Source organism: Chinchilla lanigera, unplaced genomic scaffold (genome assembly GCF_000276665.1).
Source record: "Chinchilla lanigera isolate Chin_1 unplaced genomic scaffold, ChiLan1.0 scaffold00007, whole genome shotgun sequence".
NCBI lineage: Eukaryota > Metazoa > Chordata > Mammalia > Rodentia > Chinchillidae > Chinchilla > Chinchilla lanigera.
Window position 1 is genome coordinate 35,632,513 of NW_004955408.1, and position 23,597 is coordinate 35,656,109.

Genomic DNA, 23,597 nt, shown 5'->3' on the forward strand with positions numbered 1-23,597 from the left:
GAGGACTCTCCAAACTGATTTCCACAGTGGTTTCACCAGTCTGCATTCCTGGTGTTACCTTTGACTTCCATATTTCCAGTGACTTTGGGAAGTGCGGGTGACTGAGTCAAAAGGTGAGTTTGAAGCCAGCCTGCAAGTATAGACCCACTGTCAAAGAAAAAAAATAGCTAATAAAGTTCCTGTTGTTATGCTTTGGTCCCTCCTTGTTCAGGATTTAAGAACAGTCTTATTCTGATCGCTGGTTCTTTGTGTATTAATGGTAAAGTGAGGCCTGCACAGATATACCAAGTAACCAGCCAGATTTCCCACCTGGTAGAAACCTGACCTCCACCCAAAAAACAAAAGAAAACAAAATGTATTGAATTTTCTTTGAGGCCCTTTTTTATAATTCCCAGATGTTGGAATGTCCTGAAATTTAGTCCTTGGACTTCTTCTGTTCCCTTTAATGCAAAATGAATTATTATTCATATATTCCCTTGTTTTCCTGATTTTATGCTTTCATCCATTTTTTTTCTTCTGCCTCAAGTATCATGTAACTTCATATTCCCTATTCTCTCAATTTTTGAATATATATTTTTAAGGCCCTTCCTTAAAAGGTTACTTTTCTTTGAAGAAGCTCAAAAACCACGGTTTCTCTTGACTTTTTATAATATGTTATTTACACTGCTTTTAAGTCCAAGATTGTCCTCTAACTTTACGCACAAAGGCATATCTTTTTTGGAATATAAAAAATCAATATACTTAATGTCAAATAAAATTTAAAATAATTCCATCTATTTTTTTATGTTGTCATAAACTTTTTTTTTTTTGAGACAGGGCCTTACTATGTAGTTCACGTTCTCCTGGATCCTCCTGCCTCAGCCTTTCTAGTGCTGAGGTTACATGTATGAGCCACCATACCCACCCTTAGTCATAAACTTTTTGAGAAAAAGATTTCTCTTTCATCTTGGTAATCTATATTCTAATACCTAGTGAACTAATGAATGGAATGATGAGGATAGTAACATTTACTGCCTGTTTAGAGGGAAGTTTTTTTATTTTAAAGTTGCCTTTTATTAGTTATGCTTAGGGACAGAAAAGGGACACAGGAAAACAGAAAGCTTTATTAGTAGGGTTCTGATTTTTTAATGTATATTTTTGTTTTGCCTCAGTGCTTTAAGAAGTATTTAAAATAATAAAATTTGTTGCCTGTGTGTAACTCCACTGTCTTTTGACTGATGTAATCTAGGGGTTGTGAGCAACTGAAATATATTTTTTGACTTATGTTAGGAAGCTGTAGTGTTAGGAAAACTAACCAGCTTGAAGCAAGCTCCAGGATTCTTTATGAAAGCTCCAGGCTTCTTACGTGAAAATAAATTGATTATTAAAAGAAAGGAAAATGGTTGAATGTCAACAGAGACTTGATTTATGTACTTTTAGCTTAGATTTTAATTTTGAAGGCATTCTTTCCCATATTGATTTTCATTTTTAAAATGTTTAATTTTTAATTGACAAATAACAATTGTGTATATTTATGGGGTACATTTAATATTTTGATCTGTATGTCTGTTAGAAGACTGATTCAGGCTAATTAGAATATGTATCACCTCACCAATTTACTGTGTGTGTGTGTGTGTAGAGAACAAAAAATCCTTTAGCATCCAGTTGTAGTGCACACCTATAATCCCAACACTCGGGAGGCTGGGGTGGGAGGATTGCCACCAAATTCCAAGCCAGCCTGGGCTACAGAGTGAGTTTAAGGCCAACTAAAATACGTAGTGAGACCCTGTCTAAACACACATATACTTACACACACAAACACAATTTTTTACCAGCTTTGAACTGCACGATACACTGTTCCTAATTGTACTGTAACAGTAGTGCGACAGGTCACTAACGTTATTAAAGTCCCTCTGGTGGCAGTGTAACTGGAACTTAGTACCCTTTGATTAATATCTCTTTCCCACCCTTCCTCATCCTGCATTCAGGAATAAACCCCTGGAGTCTGGTTGCGGGTTCTCTTCTGCGCTCCCTCAGTTCTTAATGTTTAGTTTGTTGATCCCCTCATAGATACACAGAAGTTAAAGAATGTAATAGTCCACAGTTCATTTTAAAAATAACTGTCACTTTCTCATAAATGATTATCTGATTATTGCAGTATTTTTGTACGTCTCTAAATTAACATGCTTGTTTTGCTGCTTTTTTCACTTGCTTTGCTGCTTTTTTCATTATTATTCACTTCTGCTGTTGAGTTTAGTTCTTTGCCCTTACTGTATCTGATTTTCAGTCTCTCATAGTTCCTTCAGACTTTGTTAGATCAGTATTCACTGTTTACACTCACTGATTATCATAGGCATTATTTTCATTTGAACCATTGTAATATGTGTTTAGTTTTTTTCTTTCCTAACATTTTCTTTCCCTTGAAGATAATTGCCTTCCCTTTGCTCTAGTTTTCTTTTTTAAATTTACTTACCACTAATTTACATCTTTGTCAGCTGTCTAAACTGTGTGCGTCTTCCATTTGTTTCGTGTTCCTGAAGAAAACGCTGCTGAAATCTTTTGGCTGGGACTCATTTGTACCAGCTATATGCTAGTCATGCTAGAATCTATTTTGCCTGGTTTTGTGTTGGATGTCCAACTGCTTGATTGCACAGTTCATGGCATATCATGGTAGAACTGATAACTTCTTGAGGAAAGGGCCTAGGAGGTAGATTTTATGAGACCTCGTGTGTCTAAAAAATTAAAAGGTCTTAGTATAAGTGTATGGATTGCATACAAAATTCTAGGTAAGAAATAATTTTTCCTCAGGATTTTGATCACATTGCTCCATTACTTTTTAGTTTCCAGTGTTGCTATCAAAACTCTGAAGCAATTCTGATACTTACGTTTTTGTGTATGATCTGACTTTACTGACCAGAAAAATGTCTCATTTGTCTGCAGTTTCTAAAGTTTCACAGACCCTAGTTATAGGTTTGTTTTCATTCATTGTGTTGGGTACTTGTTGGGTTTTTTCATTATGAGAATTCTCTCTATTAGAAACAAGTCTTGCTGTTAGAGATCTCTCTTCCTACTGGGGATTGAACTCTCTGCTGAGATAACCCCCAAGGCTGGGTTTAAACTTGAACTTGGCATCCTCCTGCCTCAGATTTGCAGAAGCTGGTGTTACAAGTATGTGCCACGATGCCCAGCTAATTTTATTATGTTACCGTACAGTTCTCTTAGCATATCAGTTACAGATTCTCTTGTGTTAGAATTTAGAGTCTATTGAAGAAATTTGAGCACATCATTTTAATTATTTAATAGGAATAGTACCAAGGAAACATGGAGGAAGCAGGGACTTTTTCCTGAGAGACTCAAAAAAGACTTCATAAAAGTGATAATGTTTGAGCTGTATTTTAAAAAGGGTGTTGCTAGCAGATGGGGTGGAGAAAGGTGTTGTAAGGTAGAAGTGGGTGGTGAAGAATTCAAGGTGGCCGAAACAGAGTGGACAGAGGTAAAGAGATAGATGAGAAGACTTCACAGGTGGGTCTGGACTAGATTCTGCAAGATATTTTGCAGCCTACTAGGAATTTGATATAGTTTATGTCATGTAGATATTAGAGGTCTTTCAGAAAGGGAGTAACAAATACAGTTTGTTTTTAAGGAGGTCTGACAGTTGAATAGGGAGACAGGTATCAGAGCAAACGTTTTGTTGGGACTTACGGTTTCCTGAGTAAGAATAAAAATCTCAGTTGAGATAATGTCTTTGAATATGGCTTTATTCTTGTTTATCCAGTAGAATTAACAAACATTGGTGACCAGGCATGGGGACTAAAGATGGAGAATCGTGATTTCTCATGTAAGAGCCTGGAATGAATAGTGATGATATTTTCTGGGATTGGAAAGATAGTAAGACTGTGTTTTAGGAAAATTGTATGTTTTTGGTTTTCAACATGCAGTTTTTATATAACATTATAGAATACAAGTGGAAATGTCCATTTCAAACATGGAAATACCTGTCAGCAACTCAGAAAAGAGGATGAACTTCTTTTAGGCACTGAAAATATAAGATACAAGAATTAAAGATTGGCTCAATGGTAACACAGTTGAAACCCCAAGAGTGAAGACTGTCAAAGGAACACCACATAGCTCTAAAAGAAGGCTGGAAGGAGGTGGGTAGGAGACAGTCAAGCATAGAGAAGGTGGAGGCTACTGTCTTACGCAGTGCTTTTTCTCTCCTTACTTTCAGTGTTTCTATGAGACAATAGATATAAAGTACTTATGTATTAGATATGTGTAAATAATACTCCAACTGCAGGACGTATTTAAGAGAAATTACTAATACTGTATTTTGAAGTCTTTGTGTGTCCCTCTGCACTCATGATAACCAACATCCTGATGTATTTTTATTTTTGAGGGAAACGAGATCAAACTTGGGGCTCCTTAGACATACTAAGCAAAATGTTCTACCACTGAGCTATACCCCTACCCTCACTGAATTTTTTAAATCATTCTTTTGTTTTACTGCGTACTTTTTGTCCTTAATTTATTGTTGTTTTAAATTTTTGAACTTTAAAAAAATAGCCACAAGCCAGGCATGGTGGGACACACCTGTAATCCCAGCACTTGGGAGGCTGAGGCAGGAGGATCATTGCAAGTTCAAGACTAGCCTGGGCTACAAAGTGATTTCAAGGCCACCCTGAACTGCATAGCGAGACCCTGTCTCAAAAAGACGAAAAGAAAAAAATAGTCACAGAGAATATGTTTTTGGGGACTTGATTTTTTAAAAAATTTTATTCAGTAACTTTTGAGATTTATTCTTTATATTACATCCAGTTGTGATCATTTATTTTTATTGCTGTGTAATATTCTATGCATGAATAAGCCATAGTTTATATAAACGTGCTAACGTTGATATTCTGTTAATATAGAAAATTACATTAGTTTTCTAGTATTAAACCAAACTGGCGTTAATAGCATAAACGCACATCGATCATGATATATTTTTAAAAGTAATTTTGTTGGTGAGGTTGGCCTGTAATTTTCATTTCTCAGACCTTATGTAATGTGGTATGAGTGTTGAGTTACCCTTATAAAAGGAATTGGTATTTTCTAGTTTTCTGTGTACAAGTCTTGCATCTCATTGGTTAAATTTTATTTCAAATAAGTAAATTTTTTTGATGATATTGTGAATGTGATTTTTTTCTTAATTTTTTTTTTATTGTTGATTGGTAATGTATAGAAACACAATGGACTTTTTTGTGTTGTACTTTATTTGTATTTTTCCACTTTGCTGAATTTGTATAGTAGCTTTACCAGTTTTTTAGTGGTTCTTTGGGGTATTTTGGGATCATCTCTGAAAAGAACTTTATTTTTCCTTTCCAATTTGGTTGGCCTTTGAGGATTTTTATAAAAACATGTTTTTAACTGATGATTTTTTCAGCTAATTGTAATATAGGTAGACAATATAATTTTTGTGAAACTAATTCTTCAAAATTTGTTAGTCATGCTTTTGATTTTATTTATAGCTTCATTTTATTGCCTAAAATACCTGTCATTAAACAATATATTTTTTAGTTTTGCTTAATTTGAATTTTATTTTAATGGGATAATTACTTATTGTTTTGATATTCGCTTGTTCTACTTGTGCTATGGACTAAATTGTGTCTTCCCAAAATTCATAAGTTGAAACCCCAGCCCTCAAAGTTATGGTATTCAGAAACAGGGTCTTTGGAAAATAACATGACAGGGGACCCTTTTCTTACAAGAAGAGATACTGGAGAGCTTGCTTTTGCCCTGGCCCTTGCCGTGTGTAGACAAAGAAAACTGTTACCCATACAATGAGAGGACAGTCCTATAGCAGCAGTGACTGCTGCCCCTTGATCTTGGGTGCCCAGCCTCCAGAACTGATAGAAAGCAAATTTGGTACTTAAGCCACCCAAGACTAAGGTATCTGTCATGGCACACTGTGCTGAGACCATCTCTTCCACATTAAGATTTTGAGACTCATTCGTATTTAAGAGTATAACTCACTTTTTAATGTAATTTCATTGTATACTATAATGTGATTCCATAATTTGGGTCGAATGGTGCACATACAGATTGCTTTCACTTTTTACAACAGTGCTTTTATGAACATTCTATGTATCTTCTGGTGCACAGGTTAAAAGAGTTTATTATATCTAGATCTATATCTGTTTTTATAATTGTCAAGATTCAGTTGCTTTTAATCTTCAAAAACAAGGGTTTCATATTGTTTAAAATAATATCAAGAAGTAAAAATAATATCAAAAAGTAAAAATGTTTTAGTTGATAAAACTTTTCCCACGTGGTTGCACTGTTTCCCCCCCGACACACACTGATGGGGTGAGCATTTGTTTGGTTTCATATATTTTCTCAAGATTGGATGCTGCCATATAGCACTTGTGGAACTGTCTCATTACTTTAATTCATATATAACTTAATTTTTTCCTCTTCATGATTTTGTCTAGCTTTATGTTTTGTTTGGCAAGCCAGTTCTTTTCTTACTGGGATGTAGATTTAATATTTCTAGAACCAGTTCTTGATTTTAGGTCATCCTTATACAAAGATGAGTAAGATAGACTCTTTAAACTCAGTCTGCACTTAATAAGGGTTAAACTTAACTGAAAGCTACAAACTTCTGTATTATTCATTCAAATATAGATGAAAAACATGAATTTTTTTTATATCCCTGTTTCACTTTATTCATTTCTAAACCAGTAGACTTTGACTAGTGCATATCTAGTTTTCGTTTTACTAGTGTATGAAATTTATGTGGTTTTTTTCTTGTTGGTTTTGAAACTTAGGAATAAGTTACTTTTATTAATGGTAAACTGTAAGATGTTGATTTTTTTTCTTTTTCATGAGAAAATTATCAGGTCTTCTGTAAAGTATAATTTAAGTCGGTTCTTCAAGGACACTTCGCTTAGATGGATTTCCTAGGCTGATATTAATACTTTTTATTTTAAAAAATTCTAAAAATGCCTTTAAACCTATAAAATTGACCCTAATGTATATGAATTATTCTTTCTCAGAGTGAAGACACACAACAGCAAATCATCAGGGAGACTTTCCACTTGGTATCTAAGAGAGATGAAAATGTTTGTAATTTCCTAGAAGGAGGATTGTAAGTAAAACATTTCATAGACATTTCTAATATTTTACTGATTAAAATACATATTATTTAGTCCATTTATGGTAAAAAAAATTCATTTTGCTTAATTGAATTAGGTGAATTGTTACCTATGTTAGCTATAAATCTAGTTCAAAGAATTTTTTTAAAGATCTATAGAGTCTTCCTAAAGTTATGTATTTTTATGTACAGCTGGTATATTCACATGGTAAAAATTCAAACTTTGTAGAGAAATACAAATTATTAGAGTCTACCTGTCCCAACCTTAGTCTTTCTTCCCAGTTTCGTATGTATCCTTCTAGAAAATTTATTTTGCACTTACTAACATAAATTTGTAACTTTAATCCATTTTACGTATGAGGTCACACTATAGGCTCACTAGTGTCTTGTTTGTTTTTGCTTTGTATTTTGCAAAGCTTTGTCTATAAACACATAGCCATCATTCTTTTAATGACTATAGAATACTTCTCAGGCTAAAAAGTCATAAAAATTTAGATTATCCTTTATTATTAAAAACAAGAGTAAAGTCTTTATTTTTCAAATATATCTGTTCATCTATCTATATACCTATAGTATAAATGATCTACTTTTGAAATGGATAATTACTTGTAATTAGCTTGCCAAATATTATATTTCTTTTTTCTTTTTTTTAAGGTCTAGCTATGTAGTTGAAGCTAGCCTTAAACTCACTGTAGAGCTCAGGCCGGCCTCAAACTCACTGCAATCCTTCTGCCTCTGCCTCCCCTGTCCTTGGATTACAGGCGTGTACCACCATGCCTGGCTCCAATATTATACATAAATACTTTTGGGTCAAGGATTGAGATAGGATCTTGCTGTTTTGTTCAGGTTGGCCTTAAAAACTCACAGTGTAGCTTAGGCTGACCCGAAACTCACAGTGATCCTCCTGCCTCAACCTCCCAAATGCTGGGATTATAGGTATGTGCCACCATGCCCAGCTATAAATACTTTTAAATTATAGATTCTGTGAAAACACTGTACTCTCACATTTTCATAAATATTTCCTCTCCATTTATATAATTAATAAACTTAAATTATTTCCTTATTGAAAATTTAAACTTTAAATGAGCATCATTATAAATAATCAAAGATTAGTTAGAGAAATCTAGACTTTTCCATATTTTAACTATTAGGATATGGGATTGAAATGTGAAAAAACTGTTGTAATAGAACATGATGTGAAAAAATTGTTCAGGTAGTAGAACCCATTCTTATCTGATGATAAATTTTTATCATGTAGAAAGTTAACTTGAATTTCTTAAGGTTGTAACACGCATAAATGTGTAATGCATACTTATAATTTGTAAGTTGTGTTATTAACTTGAGACTTCATTAACTTATGAGATGAGGATCTCACTCTGTGGCCCAGTGTAGTCTCCAGCTGGTGGACTTGAATGATTCTCTTGTCTCGGCCTCTCAAGTGCTGGGAGTACAGGTCCACGATACCATGCCAAGCTGAGACTTCTACTCTAATGGCTGAGATAAAGTATGCCTGCTTCTCATTTGGCATTTTATGTGTTCTCGATCTCTTAAACCACTATATGACTTTCATTGCTTTTGCCATTATCACTTTCTCTCATCTTAGCCTCTTAATTTCTTACCTCACAGGAAAATTTTCATCAGAACAATGCATTGCTTGTAGTACCTATATAAGAACCTCATAGATGTAACAGCTGTTTGAACTAGAAATTATGGCTTGGAATTTTCTAACCTTATAAAAAGTAGGAAGTAAATACTAGAACAGAGATGAGGTGATACATCTGGATTCATCCTGATTTTGTCCTTACCAAACTTAGGTTGGTCCTTCAAATTGGTGGACCTTAGTTTTCTCCTCTAAACTGGGATCTGGACTAAGATTTCTAAAATTTTGTGGTCTTATATGATGTATTATATTTCATCTCAGAATTTATATCCATATTATAAGTTTAAAGATGAAATTTTCTTTTTAAAGGCATGCTGTATACTTGCCATATCAATATCTTTGGTTTCTTTTAGTAACATTATTGGTAATCTTGAAACATGGTTTCAAAAGTTTGGTTTACTTTTAAAGCAAAGCAAAAGAAAATGCTAAATTGCTGATTTAGGATGAAGTGAAGCCCACTATTTTTATTTTTTCTGTCTCTTTCAGTGAATCATTTTGACTGTAGTCAAAATATAATCCCAGAATCTTTAAAGTACATATTTTTAAGTATCTTTACTAGAAAACTAGCATAATAGAAATTCTTTTTAGAGGTCACTTCTACTTTTGTCATAGGAGGACGTAGAAGTAGTATATACTATTAGAGAAGTTGTTTCTGTGGAATATGGAAGTTTAGTGTTAAATTTACTAAGAAATACGTTCTATTTTCCTGTGTTAAATTGTTTGAATGTTTAAATAACTTTGAATATATTTAATCTTGGTTTTAAATTAGGTTAGTGTTTAGAGGTCTTTTGTGAAGGTGAAATTGTTATTGTAAAATTGACCACATATAGCTGAACTGTATTTAGAAAAGTATAAGATGTCTGGAATGATTCCTAAGTTATTATTTATAAAATGCTAAAATTCTAGTGAATATACATAAAAGCATTTTGTGAAAGAATTAAATATCTGTTAGCTCCTTGCATTTATGTTTCAAAATGGATGTTTTTTGGAGGAGATCTTGGTGGTAAATGTAAACCTTAAGAAATGTCATTCCTTTTTTTGCTTTGTTTTGTTTTCTAGTTGGTAATCAATCTTAAGATGTGTAACTTACTGTGACCTATGGAGTTAAATCTAGTAAGCACCTACAAATGCCCTATGATCTAATTTCTGCCTACTTCTTCAACCTCGTTTACTAATCTTTTCTTGTCCACTGGCTGCCTTCTTCTTCCTTGAACATACTTTGTTCTTGATGAAATGGCCTTTTTATTAGTTGTTACCTTAAGCTGAAACACTCTTCTAAAGTTTTCACAGAAAACCTCCTAACCATTAGACCTCAGGCTGAATGTCACTTTCTTAATACCCAGTGAGAAGTAGTGAACCCATCGGTATGACCGTATCCTGTTTTGTCTCTCTGTATAGCACTTTTCACTATTTGATAATTTTCATACTTGTTGGTTGTTGCTTCTATCAGTGTGTGGCATGTGGTAGTCACTCAGTGAGTAGTTTTATGAATGAATGAGTGAATTAGTTAAAATTAAGCACTGATTTCACCGGCTTCTTTTAATTGACATTTCTAAAGAAAATGGCCATCTTAATTAGTTTCTGAAATAATTGCACTTTAGTGCTATGCCATTATTACTTTTAATTTTATGAAAGGCTTTTAAACGCATTGTCAGTTTATTTGAGCTAATGAAAATGTCTTGCATTTTGTTCCCTATAACATTTTGCTTTTGTTTTGTCATTCAGATTAATTGGAGGATCTGACAACAAACTAATTTATAGACATTATGCAACACTATATTTTGTCTTCTGTGTGGATTCTTCCGAAAGTGAACTTGGCATTTTAGATCTAATTCAAGTAAGTTAACATTTGCCTTTTACTGTGTTAAATAACAGTTTTGTATTTATGTTTTCTTTAAAAGTTTTATATTCAAATTTTTCTAAGATGCTGCTCTGTTTGGTGAGAGAGAGGTGTTCCATAATAGATACTGAGTGGGGCTACACAAGCAAGGAAGCTAATTTGATTAAGGCTTATCTTCCCCCATGCCCACCCCCGCCGCCTCCTTGCTGTTCATGAGTTACTGCAAGAAACCTAAGATTCATGAACCTCTCACCACATGTGTCCAAATCTGTCCCTAAAACCTGTCTCCTGTGTCCTGAAAATTTTTCATAATGTCCCTGAAACTCAAGGTTACTCATCAGAAAGTTCTTCCTTTTTAATCTCTTCTGTTAATACTACTTCACCTTTTTGCTGTGTGTTGAATCTCTACCTTCAACCTCCTCAAGTACCTGTTTCCTCTTTTGCCTTTTTCATATCCTTGACACCGGGACTTGTTCTTTTTCCTTCTTCCAGAACATTGTCTGTTTTAAACTATTTCCAGGTTTTATCTCATGTTATCAAATTACTCCATGTGGTTGCAGTCCATTCTTTCTGTCTTCCATTCATTAGAGATTTTGTCAACAGCAAGGATCTGAGATTTTATTCTACAAGTAAGCTGACAAGTTAACCTACCACAGTTTCATGGATACTGGCAGAATATAAAAGACTTCTATGCCAGAAACAAAGGACTTTATTACTAACAGCAAAGACATCATCCAAAAAAGAAAGAAAGAAAGCCTTTGCTTGCACTGGTTCCTCAGCAGTTGTGAAAAGGGCAATAAGGCCAGGTGAAACCTGATCTGGTTGGTTGAACTGCAGCTAAGGAACCCCAAGCACAGGGAACTGCAGTGTTTTATAATGGATGTGAAGAATGTCTGCCCTTATTTGAGAGGAAGATGTTATCTCTTCTAAAGGAGAAGGTAAATCTATCTTTTTCACTGGAAGAAGATACTATTTTCCAAGGCTTTTTGTTTCAAGCACACTTGAAAAGGTAGTCCAGAACAAAGACAATGAGTAACTCTTCTCACAGTGTGTTCAGAAATGTGAAACACACAGCGAATTGTCTCTTAAAAGATCTTGTTTCCTAGTTCACAAACATTTATTCCAAGAGTGCTTTATTATAATTCTTGGTGATGTCAGTGTTCGTGTGGATAATTCTCCAGTAAACCAGTGTCTTGAAAGCTGAAACTCCTTCTCAATGAATTTTGCCTCCCACCCCATACTTCCCACTTCTAGACCTCATTTTTATCCAAACTACAGCCAGTCCTTTATCTCGGTTTCACAGTTTCTTGCATCAGCTATGTCTTATCTTTTCATCTCATGATTTTTATTACTCTAGCAAGACTTTGGGTCTCACAGTTTTTTATATCTTATCATTTTTTCACTCTCCTTGATCCTACTGATGTCTTGCCTTTTGTTAATCAACCTAAAGTCTTTGGCCAGTCATAATAATCATATCCTTCTATACTTAACTCCTTGTCTGTACTCATATATCTGAAAATACCCAGAAGAAAAATCAAACCTCCTGGTCTCACTTAAAATCTAGGACCCTTTGTGGCGGCCAGGTTTGATTGGCAGCCTGACAAGATGAAGAGACACCTAGAGCAGTGACTGGACTGCAGGGCACTGGCCTGCCCGGTGGGTTAGCACACGGACAGGTTCGTAGGGGAATTGGCTCCTAAGGGGAGGCAGAGTTGGAGGAAGCGGTCACTTGGTGTGGTGCCTTTGAAGTGTGTTACCTTTTCTTGGGTTCTTTCCCTGCTCCTCTGCTTCCTGGTTTCCGTGCATGAGCAGCTTTTCTGTGCTGGGCCGCTCCACCACAGTGTTTCTGCTTTGGAGCCGATTATACACTGAAACCCATGAAACTGAGCCAGAGGGCTGGGAGAGAGCTCAGCAGCACAGTGCTGGCCTGGCAAGCATGAGGTCCTCAGTTCTATTCCCAGGGCCCACAAGAAAACAAAAAACAAACCAAAAAAATCAGTGGATGAAACTGAGCCAAAGTAAACCTTTCCTCTGTGCAGTTGTGTATGTCAGCACAACAGCATGCAGGTGAGTAATACAATCCCTAATATCCCATGTCCTTTACGCTGCTCAGTAATCATATGTCCTTTACTCTCCTGTACTCCTAGATCACTTACAGACGCATCGTTCTCCTTCCTCAAATCTCTAGGACTTCAACACATTCCTTCCTATACTGCAGATGGAGAACTTCCACAGACCCCCACTGTCTACCTCTCTACCTACCTCTGTGCCCTTGTGTTGTGCTGTACTTTTTTGTGAGCGAGGAAGTTACCATGCTCCGAGCGGAGGCCAGCCTATGCGCTACTAAATTAGTTTTTACCTCTTCATTGCCCAAGCAGTCCTTCCCTTTTGTATTACTATTTTTCCTCTGTCTTCTGAATTATTCTTTATCAGTGTTGCTGAATCCATGGGTTCTCATCAGTGCTCCTGTATTTTAGTATGTGTGCCGCTAAAGCAAGCACTTGGTTCAGAGTGTTGATCACTCTCTGTGAAATACTTCCTTCCCTTGGTATGTAGGACAATTTACTTCTCTGGTTTTTATCCCACCCCTTCACTTACCTCATTTTGGTTTATTTCTCCTACCTCCAAATGTTGACTATGCCCTGGGGTTCCATCTTTGTCTTCTCTTTCTTGGCTTTATTCATTTGCTAGGTGATTTTTATTCTAATATTATGTATATATTGATGGCACCAAAATTTGAATCTTCAGTCCAGACCTTTGCTCTTAATTCCTGTTTTGATTACTCAACTTCCCACTGGACATCTCAACTGGGTATCTTCTACAGATGTGAAACTTAATGTGTCCCCAACTGGAGTGTATATGGTCCATCAAAAATGTGTACCTCCTGCAGTTTCCCCTTATCAATTAATAACAAATTCTTTCTTCCAACTGAGTCAGCCAATATATGGGTATTTATCTTTCATTTTCATTCTTTAACTACTCCCCCCCCATCTACTGTCTCCTTCTTCAGCAGATTCTATGGGATCTATATCATCTGACCACTTAACTACCCTCTCTACTATAACCACCTTGGTCCAAGGCACTACAGTTCTTTCTTGGATTATCGTAATAGTTTCCTGATTGGTCTCCCTGCTTCCACTGTTTTTGTTTTGATCTATTTTCACTCTGGTTTTTACTTAATGCGGCAGCCAGAGTGATACTACCAAAATATGCTGCATCTTACATTCTTCTATTTTGAAGTCTTCGGTAACTTCACTTTGCAGTCTTGTCAAGTTGTCCTTGAGGTCCCACACGAGCTAACTTCTTTCTCCTATTACTTATCTTCATCTCTGCTCCTTTCTCCTTTGCTTGCTTAGCTTCCTTGCTTTTCATTCCTTAGAGACACGAGGTGTGCCTCTACCTCTGAGCGTTATACTTTCTGAACTTTGCACTTAAAATATTCTTCCATTTTATAGTCCCATGGCTGGTTCATTCATTTTTTTCAGATTTTGACCTGGCTGTTACTTTCTCAATATGGTATTTTCTGACCATTGTTTCTAAAACTTGTCCTTCTATATTTTCTAACTCCTTCCTTGTTATATTGTTTTTTTAAGCACCTATTACCATCTAATATACTATATTGGTGACCTACTTTATTGCATGTACTGTCATTTGCTCTTATAAGAATATAGTTGTGCTGCTGTAAACATGGGTATACATGTATCCCTGTAATATGTCTTTCATTCTTTTGGGAAGATACCTAGAAAGAGAACAGCTTGAGTCATGGAATTTCTAGTTTCAGATTTTTGAGGAATCTACATACTGCTTTCCATGAAGGTTGTACTAGTTTACATTCCTGCCAACAATGTAGAAGGGTTTGTTTTTTCCCCATAGCCTCACCAGCATTTATTATTATTTGACTTCTTGATAGCCATTTTTTCTGGAGCAAGATAGAATCTCAGTGGTCTTTTAATTTGCACTTAAGCAAGGCTTGCTTGCATATGCCTGAAATCCCAGCATTGGGGAGGCTAAGGCGGGAGAATCACAGTAAGTTCAAGGCTAGCCATAGTGAGACCCTGTCTCAAGAAAAAAAAAAAACAAAAATAATTTTTCATTTAACTAAAAGTCAGTGATGTTGAACATTTTTTCATGTATTTATTAGCCATTGATCATTCTTCTTTAGTGTCTATTCATTTGAGTTGCCTTTTTTTTTTTTATTTTGGGAGGGTAATTTTTTGAGGGTTTTTAAAAAAATATGTATTCTGTATATTAGTACTCTTTCCAGGGTATAGCTGGCAAAAAAATTCTTTCCCATTCTATAGATTTTCTCTCCATTCTGTTGGTTGTTTTCTTTGCTGTGCAGAAGCTTTTCAGTTTGATATAATTCCAATTGTTGATTCTTGAAGTTACTTCTAGTGCAATTAGGGTTCTGTTCAGAAAGTGCTACCTATGCCTGTGACTTTAAGAGTTTTACCTGTTACCTTCCAGTGGATTGTTTGTATTTTAATATTTACCTCTTTGATCCATTTTTATTTTAATTTAGTACATGATGAGAGATACAGGTCTAGATTCAATCTTCTTCATGTGGATAGACAGTTTTCCCGGCACCATTTACTAAAGAGGCTGTCTTTCTTCCCGTGTGTGTTTCTTTGCCATTTTGTTGAAGATCACATAGTTGAATGTACCTAGTTTTTAACTGGTCAGCAGGTGTTCTCTCCAAGTTTTTATGAGCACTGGGTCTCCAGGGAGGACACTAGGTGGTGCTGCTGGGCTAGGAGCTGGCAGGACTCCGTTCCCGCGCATTTGGGTAGCTTGTTGTACTTGGCCCAGATTGGTGAGATATTCTACGCGTCTAGTGGTCTCTGGGTTGACTGTCATCAGAGGATAGAAATGGCTCCCATGTAATACCTCAGATGGGCTCAAACTTAGCCCAGTTTTAGACATGCTGCCAACTTGCATGAGCACCCCTAGCAGCAATCCTGGCCAGGGCTCAGATATCTCTTGGCAGAGTTCTGCCAGACCTCCCTTTAAGGTCTGTTTGGCTCTACCTTTCCTGAAGATTTATTCCTAAAGCTTTTGCCAATCCCTGAATTATTTGGGAGATAAAAGAAAGTCTGTTGTCACTCTAGAGAGACTAGGGTAGTCCAAATCTGCAGCCTTTTCTGAACGGATAGGATAGCCTTCAGTTCAGCCTGTAAAGGTGTCAAATAGGGCCAACATCTGTTTAAATCCTCCTCATGGTGGTATATGCATAGCCTAGTTGCCAGTTCTCTTCAGGATATGTCCCTCTTCCGCATACAGGTTCTGATAAAGGAGCTGGTTTGGGTGCGCCTGGGTTAGTAAAGGCCCAGAGTGGGCAGTCTGTGCAGTCCCACTCTGTTGGGTGGTTGCTGCTAGTCCTAGTCCTGTGAAAACTCAGGGACCATTTCCAATGTAGCAGCTCTTCCCATAGGGAAAGAATCATGAAGCGTTTGTATTGCCTTCTCCTGTGTCCCTTGAGGAAGGACTAGTTTGTTTCCTAACTACCACAGAGAGAAACAAAAAAAGTCCCCAATGTAGGCATTACCTTGGTCTTCTGGTACCTGAGCTTTACTCCTGGTTGGCTGTGCCAGAATATTGGATAGCTCCTTTTGGAAATGGCTCACCAATTAAACATTACCATGTCTTTCTTGTCTGGAACAAGAATTGAACAAGACAAGCTAAAAGCAGTGACAAAGTTTATTTGAAGAGTGAGGGGTAAGGAAGAAATGGGCTCTGCGGAATGAATTTAGGCTAAACAAAAGAGAGGAAAAGTTAAAAGCAAAATAAAATACACCTGGGTCTGGGAGACACGGGGCAGGCTGCTGCGAGGAGACACAGTAGTGGTGATTTCATGGCATCTGTGTCTTTGTATTCTGTGCACGCTTTTGGGAACCAGGCAGAACTCTGCCTACGGGGTCTGGAGAAGGAGGTATTGTGCAGATTCTGGAATTTTACCACACCTCTCATCCCAGCCAGTCTAAGCCGTGACTGTTTCAATAGCATTTATTTATTTTTATACTTACTGATTAAGTCAGTACTAAGGATCAAACCGAGGGGCACTCTACCACTAAGCTGCATAGCACCGAGTCCTTTTTATTCTTTATTTTGAAACAGGGTCTCACAAATTCCCCAGGTGGAATGCGAGCTTGGATCCTTCTGCCTTAGCCTTACTGAGTGCTAGGTTATAGGCATGCACCACTGCACCCAGCTAGAAGCTTATATTTTTATGCAGAATTTTACTGTTCTCAAAGTATGCATATACTGTTCCAGATTTGACTTTATATCTTGTGTAAAATGTGTAAGAAGACATTATTAGTAAATTCTACATATGAATTATACTATTGTGTCACATAGTTGAATAATCAGTTGTTTTCTCAGAAAGATTTTTTCTTATATCTTGTGGGAAATGAGAATTATTTCTATAAGCAGTCTGAATTGGAGACTGTTAGAGTTGCTTAGGATTTGTAACATTCTTTTCCTGTCTTGTTTCCATGGTTAATAAGCCTAACTTCCAGTAATTCAAAATAGAATAACCATTTTTTTGTTTTGTTTTTACATTGCTGCTTGTTTATAATAAATCCTTATATCAGTTTTGGTGATAGCTACTTTACTAACTTAAGATATTTTGTTGCCATGTCATCAGTCCACTTGGGAGGCATCATGGCATCAAGCTGGTATTCAGAGTTAGAGGAATCTTAGCTCTAATCTAACTGTTAGATCTTAATCTACCAGTTATATAACTTTGTACAAATTACTTAGCCTTATCTTCCCCTAGTTTTCTTTTATATAAGCACAGATGTTCATACCCAGCTTGTCAGTAATTTTGTAAGAATTAGAGCTAATAATATAAGCAGCCAGCAAAGGCCCAGAATATGATAAGACACATTATTACTTGCTTCACAGTGATAAAGGAAGTATTTTGGAACTCGAGTACTTAGAGTCAGAATTTTGGAGCTGAAACCACTTAAAATTTATTTTCTATGATATATGGGTGGAGGAGCAAATTTAGCTAGTTTGTGTTTGCCTTTGGTTTAAGGTAAATATGTTATTTCCTGCTATAGCATGGCAGGCTGTGAAGGAAGTATTGAACGTAGAGGAGAGTGCTCTTGAGCTCACCTAAAAGAAATATTTTTATAATTTTTTAAACATGAAAAAATGTTTAAATTATTTCAGACTTAGTAAAGAGTGGCAAACATAACCTAAGCATGGTAGCACATGCCTTTAATTACCAGCATATGGGAGGCCACGGCAGGAGGATCAACACAAGCTCAAGGCCAGCCTGAACTACATAGCAGGACTTTGTCTCCAAAAAATAAAAAGAAGAGTGGCAAACATAGTACAGGAAGTTCTCTGATGTCGTATATGTTTACCCAGCTTCTCCAAAGTTAACATCTTCTATAAGTACATTAGAATCATTTAAAGCAGGAAATTCAAAGGATAACAATACTGTTATCTAATCTCTAGTGTAGGCTTATTTAAAATTTATTTGGGATAGTCATTCTGATCACTTGGTTAAAGTGAGTCCTGCCAAACTTGTCTACTATAAAGCAGTGTTTTCCCTTTGTGCTAATGACTGTCTTATGGGAAATATTTCAAGGAAAGGTGTTCAAATATTTTTATACATTTTATTTTGTTTTAAATCAGTGCTCAAAATATCAGCTGTAGTACACTCAATTACAGATAAAAACATTTCTTTGAAGGCCAAATGCCATTTTAATAATAAATTTTTACTGGAAAGTTGTAACAAAATGTGTCAGTTCAAATTTTTGAGAATCTCATGGGTAGCTTTTATGCTCACTAAGAAATTACCCAGAGGCTACTTTCATTTTTAATGTTTGATTTTTCATAAATCAAAACATTGCTTTTCTAAATTTTACATAGAAGTCATATAAGTCATGTAAGTGCAAGGGGAACCAAAAAAATGTGTCTGGTTATGTAGCTGAGTGTAAAGGCCACAAAGGAAAAGCAAAGTATAACCTTTTAGATATTTTCACTACATTAAGCTTTTAAGGTTTAACTATTTGAATACCTAGTCTGTGGATTATTTCTTTTTTTATTACAAAACACCATTTATTGATCATTCACTTTTCGAAAAAATGCAACTGTGAGAACAGAAAAGTTCTAAGATTCACTAGCTCTTGCAGGACAGAAAAACATCTTGGACAAAGAGCCTGAAAGTGGATCTACCTGATTTCTGGCTTCGTGGAAATATTAATATTGTTGGCTTACTTCCTCATTTCTGGTACTTGAAATTTTCCTGGATTAGAAATCGCCAGTGAAGTAACCATTTTTTTTTCCACTTTCAGAGGTTATCTGTCAGTTCACAGGCGGTGGCCAGATCATGAGATTTTTTTCTTAACACATTGATGCTAATAGCCGGAATATTACTATGTTAATATTCTTAAATCTGTGCCTCCAATTCTTGGCACTGAAGATGTTTCATGTGTCTTGTAACATGTTTAGTGCCCCCCTCACCTTTTTAAAAAAAATTAAGGCTTTGACTTAAGTAATCTGTCCTAGAAAATCTCAGAGTTAAGAGGCAAATCTGGAATTTGAAGTATAGACCTGGTAAACTTGTGCCAGTTAATGTTTTTACTGCATAGAGGACAGTGGTCCCACAAGATTATAAAGAAGCTGAAAAAATCCAAACACCTAGGAAGTCATAGCTGTTCTGCTGTTGTTAACACATTACTTGCATGTTTGTACTGATGCTGGTGCGATAAGCTTACTGTGTTGTTAGGATATAGGATATACAACTGCATACGACAATCTACAGTGCGTAGTACCTGAATATTCATAAGCAACAAATACTGGCTTTGTATTTACTCTACTAATTTGTCGTGCTGCACTTTTTATTGCTATCATAGTGTGTATTCCTATTTATTAAAAAAGGAATTTACCATAAAACTATGTGCGATGCAGCACTGGCAACAGCCTCATTTTCACCAGGTCTCTGGATTGCAGCTTTTTCTCTTGCCCTTGGTTTAGTGTTGTGCCTTTTGTTTAGCGTAGCCCTAAGACCAGCAGGCTGTACCATTGTGCCATGAACCTAAGTAGGCTGTGCCCTCTGTCTACGTCTGTGTGAGTGCACAGTGCCAGGATCAGCTAGCTGATGGTGCATTTCTCAGAATGCCTCTCTTGAACATTAAGCCATGTGTGCCTATTTAGTATTCCTCAGTACTAAGCTAACTCATAGTAGGTTCCTGTTACCATTTGTGGCCTGGGCATGCAGATTTTTCATTAAAGATAAAGGAAACACAAGGAAGTTCTGTAGATAGTGGAGGAAAAGCGTGTCTTGAGTATATGCGGATGTGGCATTTTTCTGTATCTTTTATATTTTGGAGTATTAGTTCTGTCAACTATTAAAATGAAAGAAAACTTGTATGATTCTTTCAGCTGTCACTTGAGTTGCTGATTACTTTTGATGGCTCCTCTGTTACACTGAGATTAACAACTGTAAGCTTTCTATCACTTTTTAGGTGAAACGCAAGAGGGTGCTATTTACCATATCATTTCTGGTTTTAACCCTTTTATCTTTCTCCTTGTGAAATTATAATACAGTAGTAGATGGTTGTTTTGGGATCCGGATAGAAATTGTTGCTAAATCAAAAGAAAATGCAGAGGTTGTTCTGAAGAGGGTCTTTAATTTTTTTATTTTTAGCCAAACTTAGAGTGCTTTAAATCTTAAGAATTTCTTTTATAAATTAAGAACGTGTAGTTATTGCACTTCGTTTTTTTTGAATGCCCACATTTTTTGTAGTTGGTGTTCTGGCTTAAGTATGGGCAGTAGTTTTCTCTGTTAACAAGCGAATGACAAGTCTAGCAGTTGGGGCATGCTGCGAAGACTAGTTCTGCTGCTGTCCTAATTTTATAATCATCACATGTTTTGAATAGTGAGATACATACTACTGGCTGCTCTTTCTTCGCTGTGTTTTGGGAACTGAGATGAATATTCTCTCTAAATAGTTCAGCTAAGTCTTTATCATAATCCAGAAAGGTAACTAGTTTTATCACCATTTTACAGTTCTGAAATTGTTTTTTGCTACTTTGTAATTGACCAGGGACACATCTAATACTCTGAAGAATTTTTTTTTTTTATCAAGGTAATCTTGCATATCCAGTAGGTTCCACTAATTTTTATAAGTATGTAGATGTAAATGAAGGAAAACTATTGAAACAGCATTTTGCCCAGGACAGTCCATTTTTGATGGTTAAAAAGCATGACTGCAACATACACATAATCAAAGTAATAGAAATGGTAAAAGTAAGCATAAAAAAAAAAAGAGTACTGAAAATATGTTTCTGGTTAGTAATTCTAATAGTGATTTAGAATTAAGGAAGACCGGGGCTGGGGATTTAGCTCAGCGGCACAGTGCCTGCCTGTCAATCACAAGGTCATGAGTTCAATTCCTGGTACCGGAAAAAAAAAAAAAAAAAAAAAAAGAATTAAGGAAGACCATCCCAAAAGAGAAGGGAAAGGAGGAGAAATTTTGTATGTATGTATATACAGGATAGTCAACATGGTTGTTCTTCTGTCTTCTATTTCTATGCTGAAAGAAACTGTCAATGAGTCTTTGGTTGACCAGTATTGCATGTCTATATCTGTTTTCATGAGAAGCCACTTTGAAGATATCAATATGTAATACAACCACCATTGTTAATTCCCTACCACTTTGTTTGGAACTCTGTATTGTCTGTATTGTGCTTGTGATATGTTGTAAAATGTTGTATGTCTGTTAATGTTTCCCTCCTTTTATCTTTAAAATAAAAAAAAAGACCATCCCATGCCATACCCAAAAATCAGTTACTTTTGATGTACAAACATGAAAAGTAAAGTATAAAAGCTTTTGTTCTTCTCTGAGAAAACATCTTCCTGACTTTGTTATAGCAAAGGTTTCTTAAATTGGGCAAAACAATAATAAACATTAAGAAGAAGCCAAAAAGGGCCTACTTTTGATTTTAAAACTGATCTTCAGAGGACACTATTATGAGAATGAAAAGCCAAATCGTAGAATGAAAGAAGGTATTTGTAAGTTGTACATATAACAAAAGACTATCTAGAATATGTAAAGAATTCCTGTACCTCAGTAGGAAAAAGTATTGCTAAAATGAAGATTGACAGTGTAAGTACAGACAAACATGCAGAACTACGAGGACTCTCTTACACTGCTAAGTATATGAGTACACATTCATATGATAACTGAATATTTGTATTGCATTTTAAAGCATGTTACTCTCTGATGATTTCTACTGTAGGTTTACATCCAATAGATATATGTATATGTATTCAGTAAAACACATGAGTAAGAATGTTCTTAAAGATACTGATTATAATATCCCCATACTGCAAACAACCCAGATTTCTTTCGGTGGTAGAATGGATAATCACATTGTAGTATATTCATTCACAGGCGTATTGTATGAGAATGAGTGAGCTATTGTATTAGGTAGTAATGCAAGTGAATCTCATAGAGATAACAGTGAAACATGATTCAGAAGTAGGCAAAATGTATATATAGTGTTGCCTTTGTAGTGACAGATGGACAGTGAGAAGGATTTTCTCTAATGCTGGTTTGTTCTATAGCTTGGTTTGAAGACTGCATGTAGCTCTGCAGTAGAGCACTTGCCTAGTCTGCATGAGGCGTTGTGTTCAGCCCTCAGCATTGCAGAAAAATAAAGATGATAACCTTGATTTGGGCATTGATTATACAGATACATTTACTCTGTGAAAATGTGTCATGTTATGTATTGTTAGGATTGGGGTGATTTTCTATATGTATGTTATACTTCGGTTAAAATTTATGGGGGGAGGGCATAAATGGCTTTATTTTTTGTAACTTTTAAGTATAATTTTATAAATTAGTATTTACATGATGTTTAAGTTTAAATTGTTCCAAAAATACTTCCTTTTTTCTCAAGGAGAAAAATTTTCTTCTTTTTACTCCCGTTCTTACTTTCCCCATGAAGTTAACATTTAACTCACTGTTGAAGTGCCATTACCCCGTTTGGGCCCCTAAGGAGAATCTGTTCGATCACAAAGTGACAGAATGAAGATGATTTTAGGGACCATGTCGGTGGCCTTCAGGAGAGATACAGTTGAGAGGGTGGCTACTCAGTAATGTTTCTACCACAAAATTACAATAAACTAAACTCACATGAGGCCAACCTGTAGGAAAAGGAAAGACACCCTTCCCTCTCCTCATCCAGTCACCTATCACAGTATTTCTAACAGCACATACGTGTGGGTTTCCCTCACAAACCAAGCCCTTCTCCAGCAGATACCAAGTGGGTGTCCTATGAATCAGTTCTGACAATCTGTCTGGAAATAGTGTCAGCTCCCATAATTGAGGGTCTGGCACTACCTCCCCCTTCAGTTGCAGTCACGGGTGGGTTTTTGTGACCTTTACTTCTGACCAGATGGGTAAATTGAGATTCCCATGACCCTCATATGAGATTTGATTAATTTGCTACAGCAGCTTGAAGAGCTCAGGTAAACACTTGACTTTCATTGATCCATTTATTATAAAGGATATTACCAGATAAGGGATAGGGCAAAATATGTGGGAAGTGATGCAGAGCTTTCATGCCTTCCTTGGAACACCACCTTCTTGATATCTGCGTGTGTTCAGCTATCCAAAGCTCCTAACCCAGGCCTTTATCGTTTTTTTATAGAAACTTCCATTGTGGAGGGATGATTGATGAAATCATTGGTCACTGATGATTAGCTTAACATTTTACCCTTTTAACCTCCCTGGAGGTTGCAGAGTGGAGTGAAACTGAAAGTTTCAACCTCCTGATCCTCAGGTTGGCTCTCCCGGCATCCAGCCCCCATTCTGAGGCTATTGACAAGGCCCCAGCCGTTAGTCATCTCAGTGGCATATGAAGAGGCGTATCACTTCTGTATCACTTCTGAGATTCCAGGCATTCTAGGACCTGTGGACCATAAGTTAGAAAAACCAAATACATGTTTGATGTCACACATGTGT

At 36.1% G+C, this 23,597-nt stretch overlaps 1 protein-coding gene across 2 annotated transcripts in view; it reads left to right on the forward strand.

Moving 5' to 3' along the window:
• Positions 1–23,597, forward strand: part of Ap3s1 (adaptor-related protein complex 3, sigma 1 subunit) — a 59,559-nt gene that overhangs the window by 11,451 nt on the left and 24,511 nt on the right. For both annotated transcript variants that reach the window (XM_005376529.2, XM_005376530.2), the window contains exons 2-3: positions 7,014–7,105; positions 10,497–10,608. In XM_005376529.2, the coding sequence (XP_005376586.1) occupies positions 7,014–7,105; positions 10,497–10,608 (204 nt within the window). The remainder of the gene's footprint in view (positions 1–7,013; positions 7,106–10,496; positions 10,609–23,597) is intronic.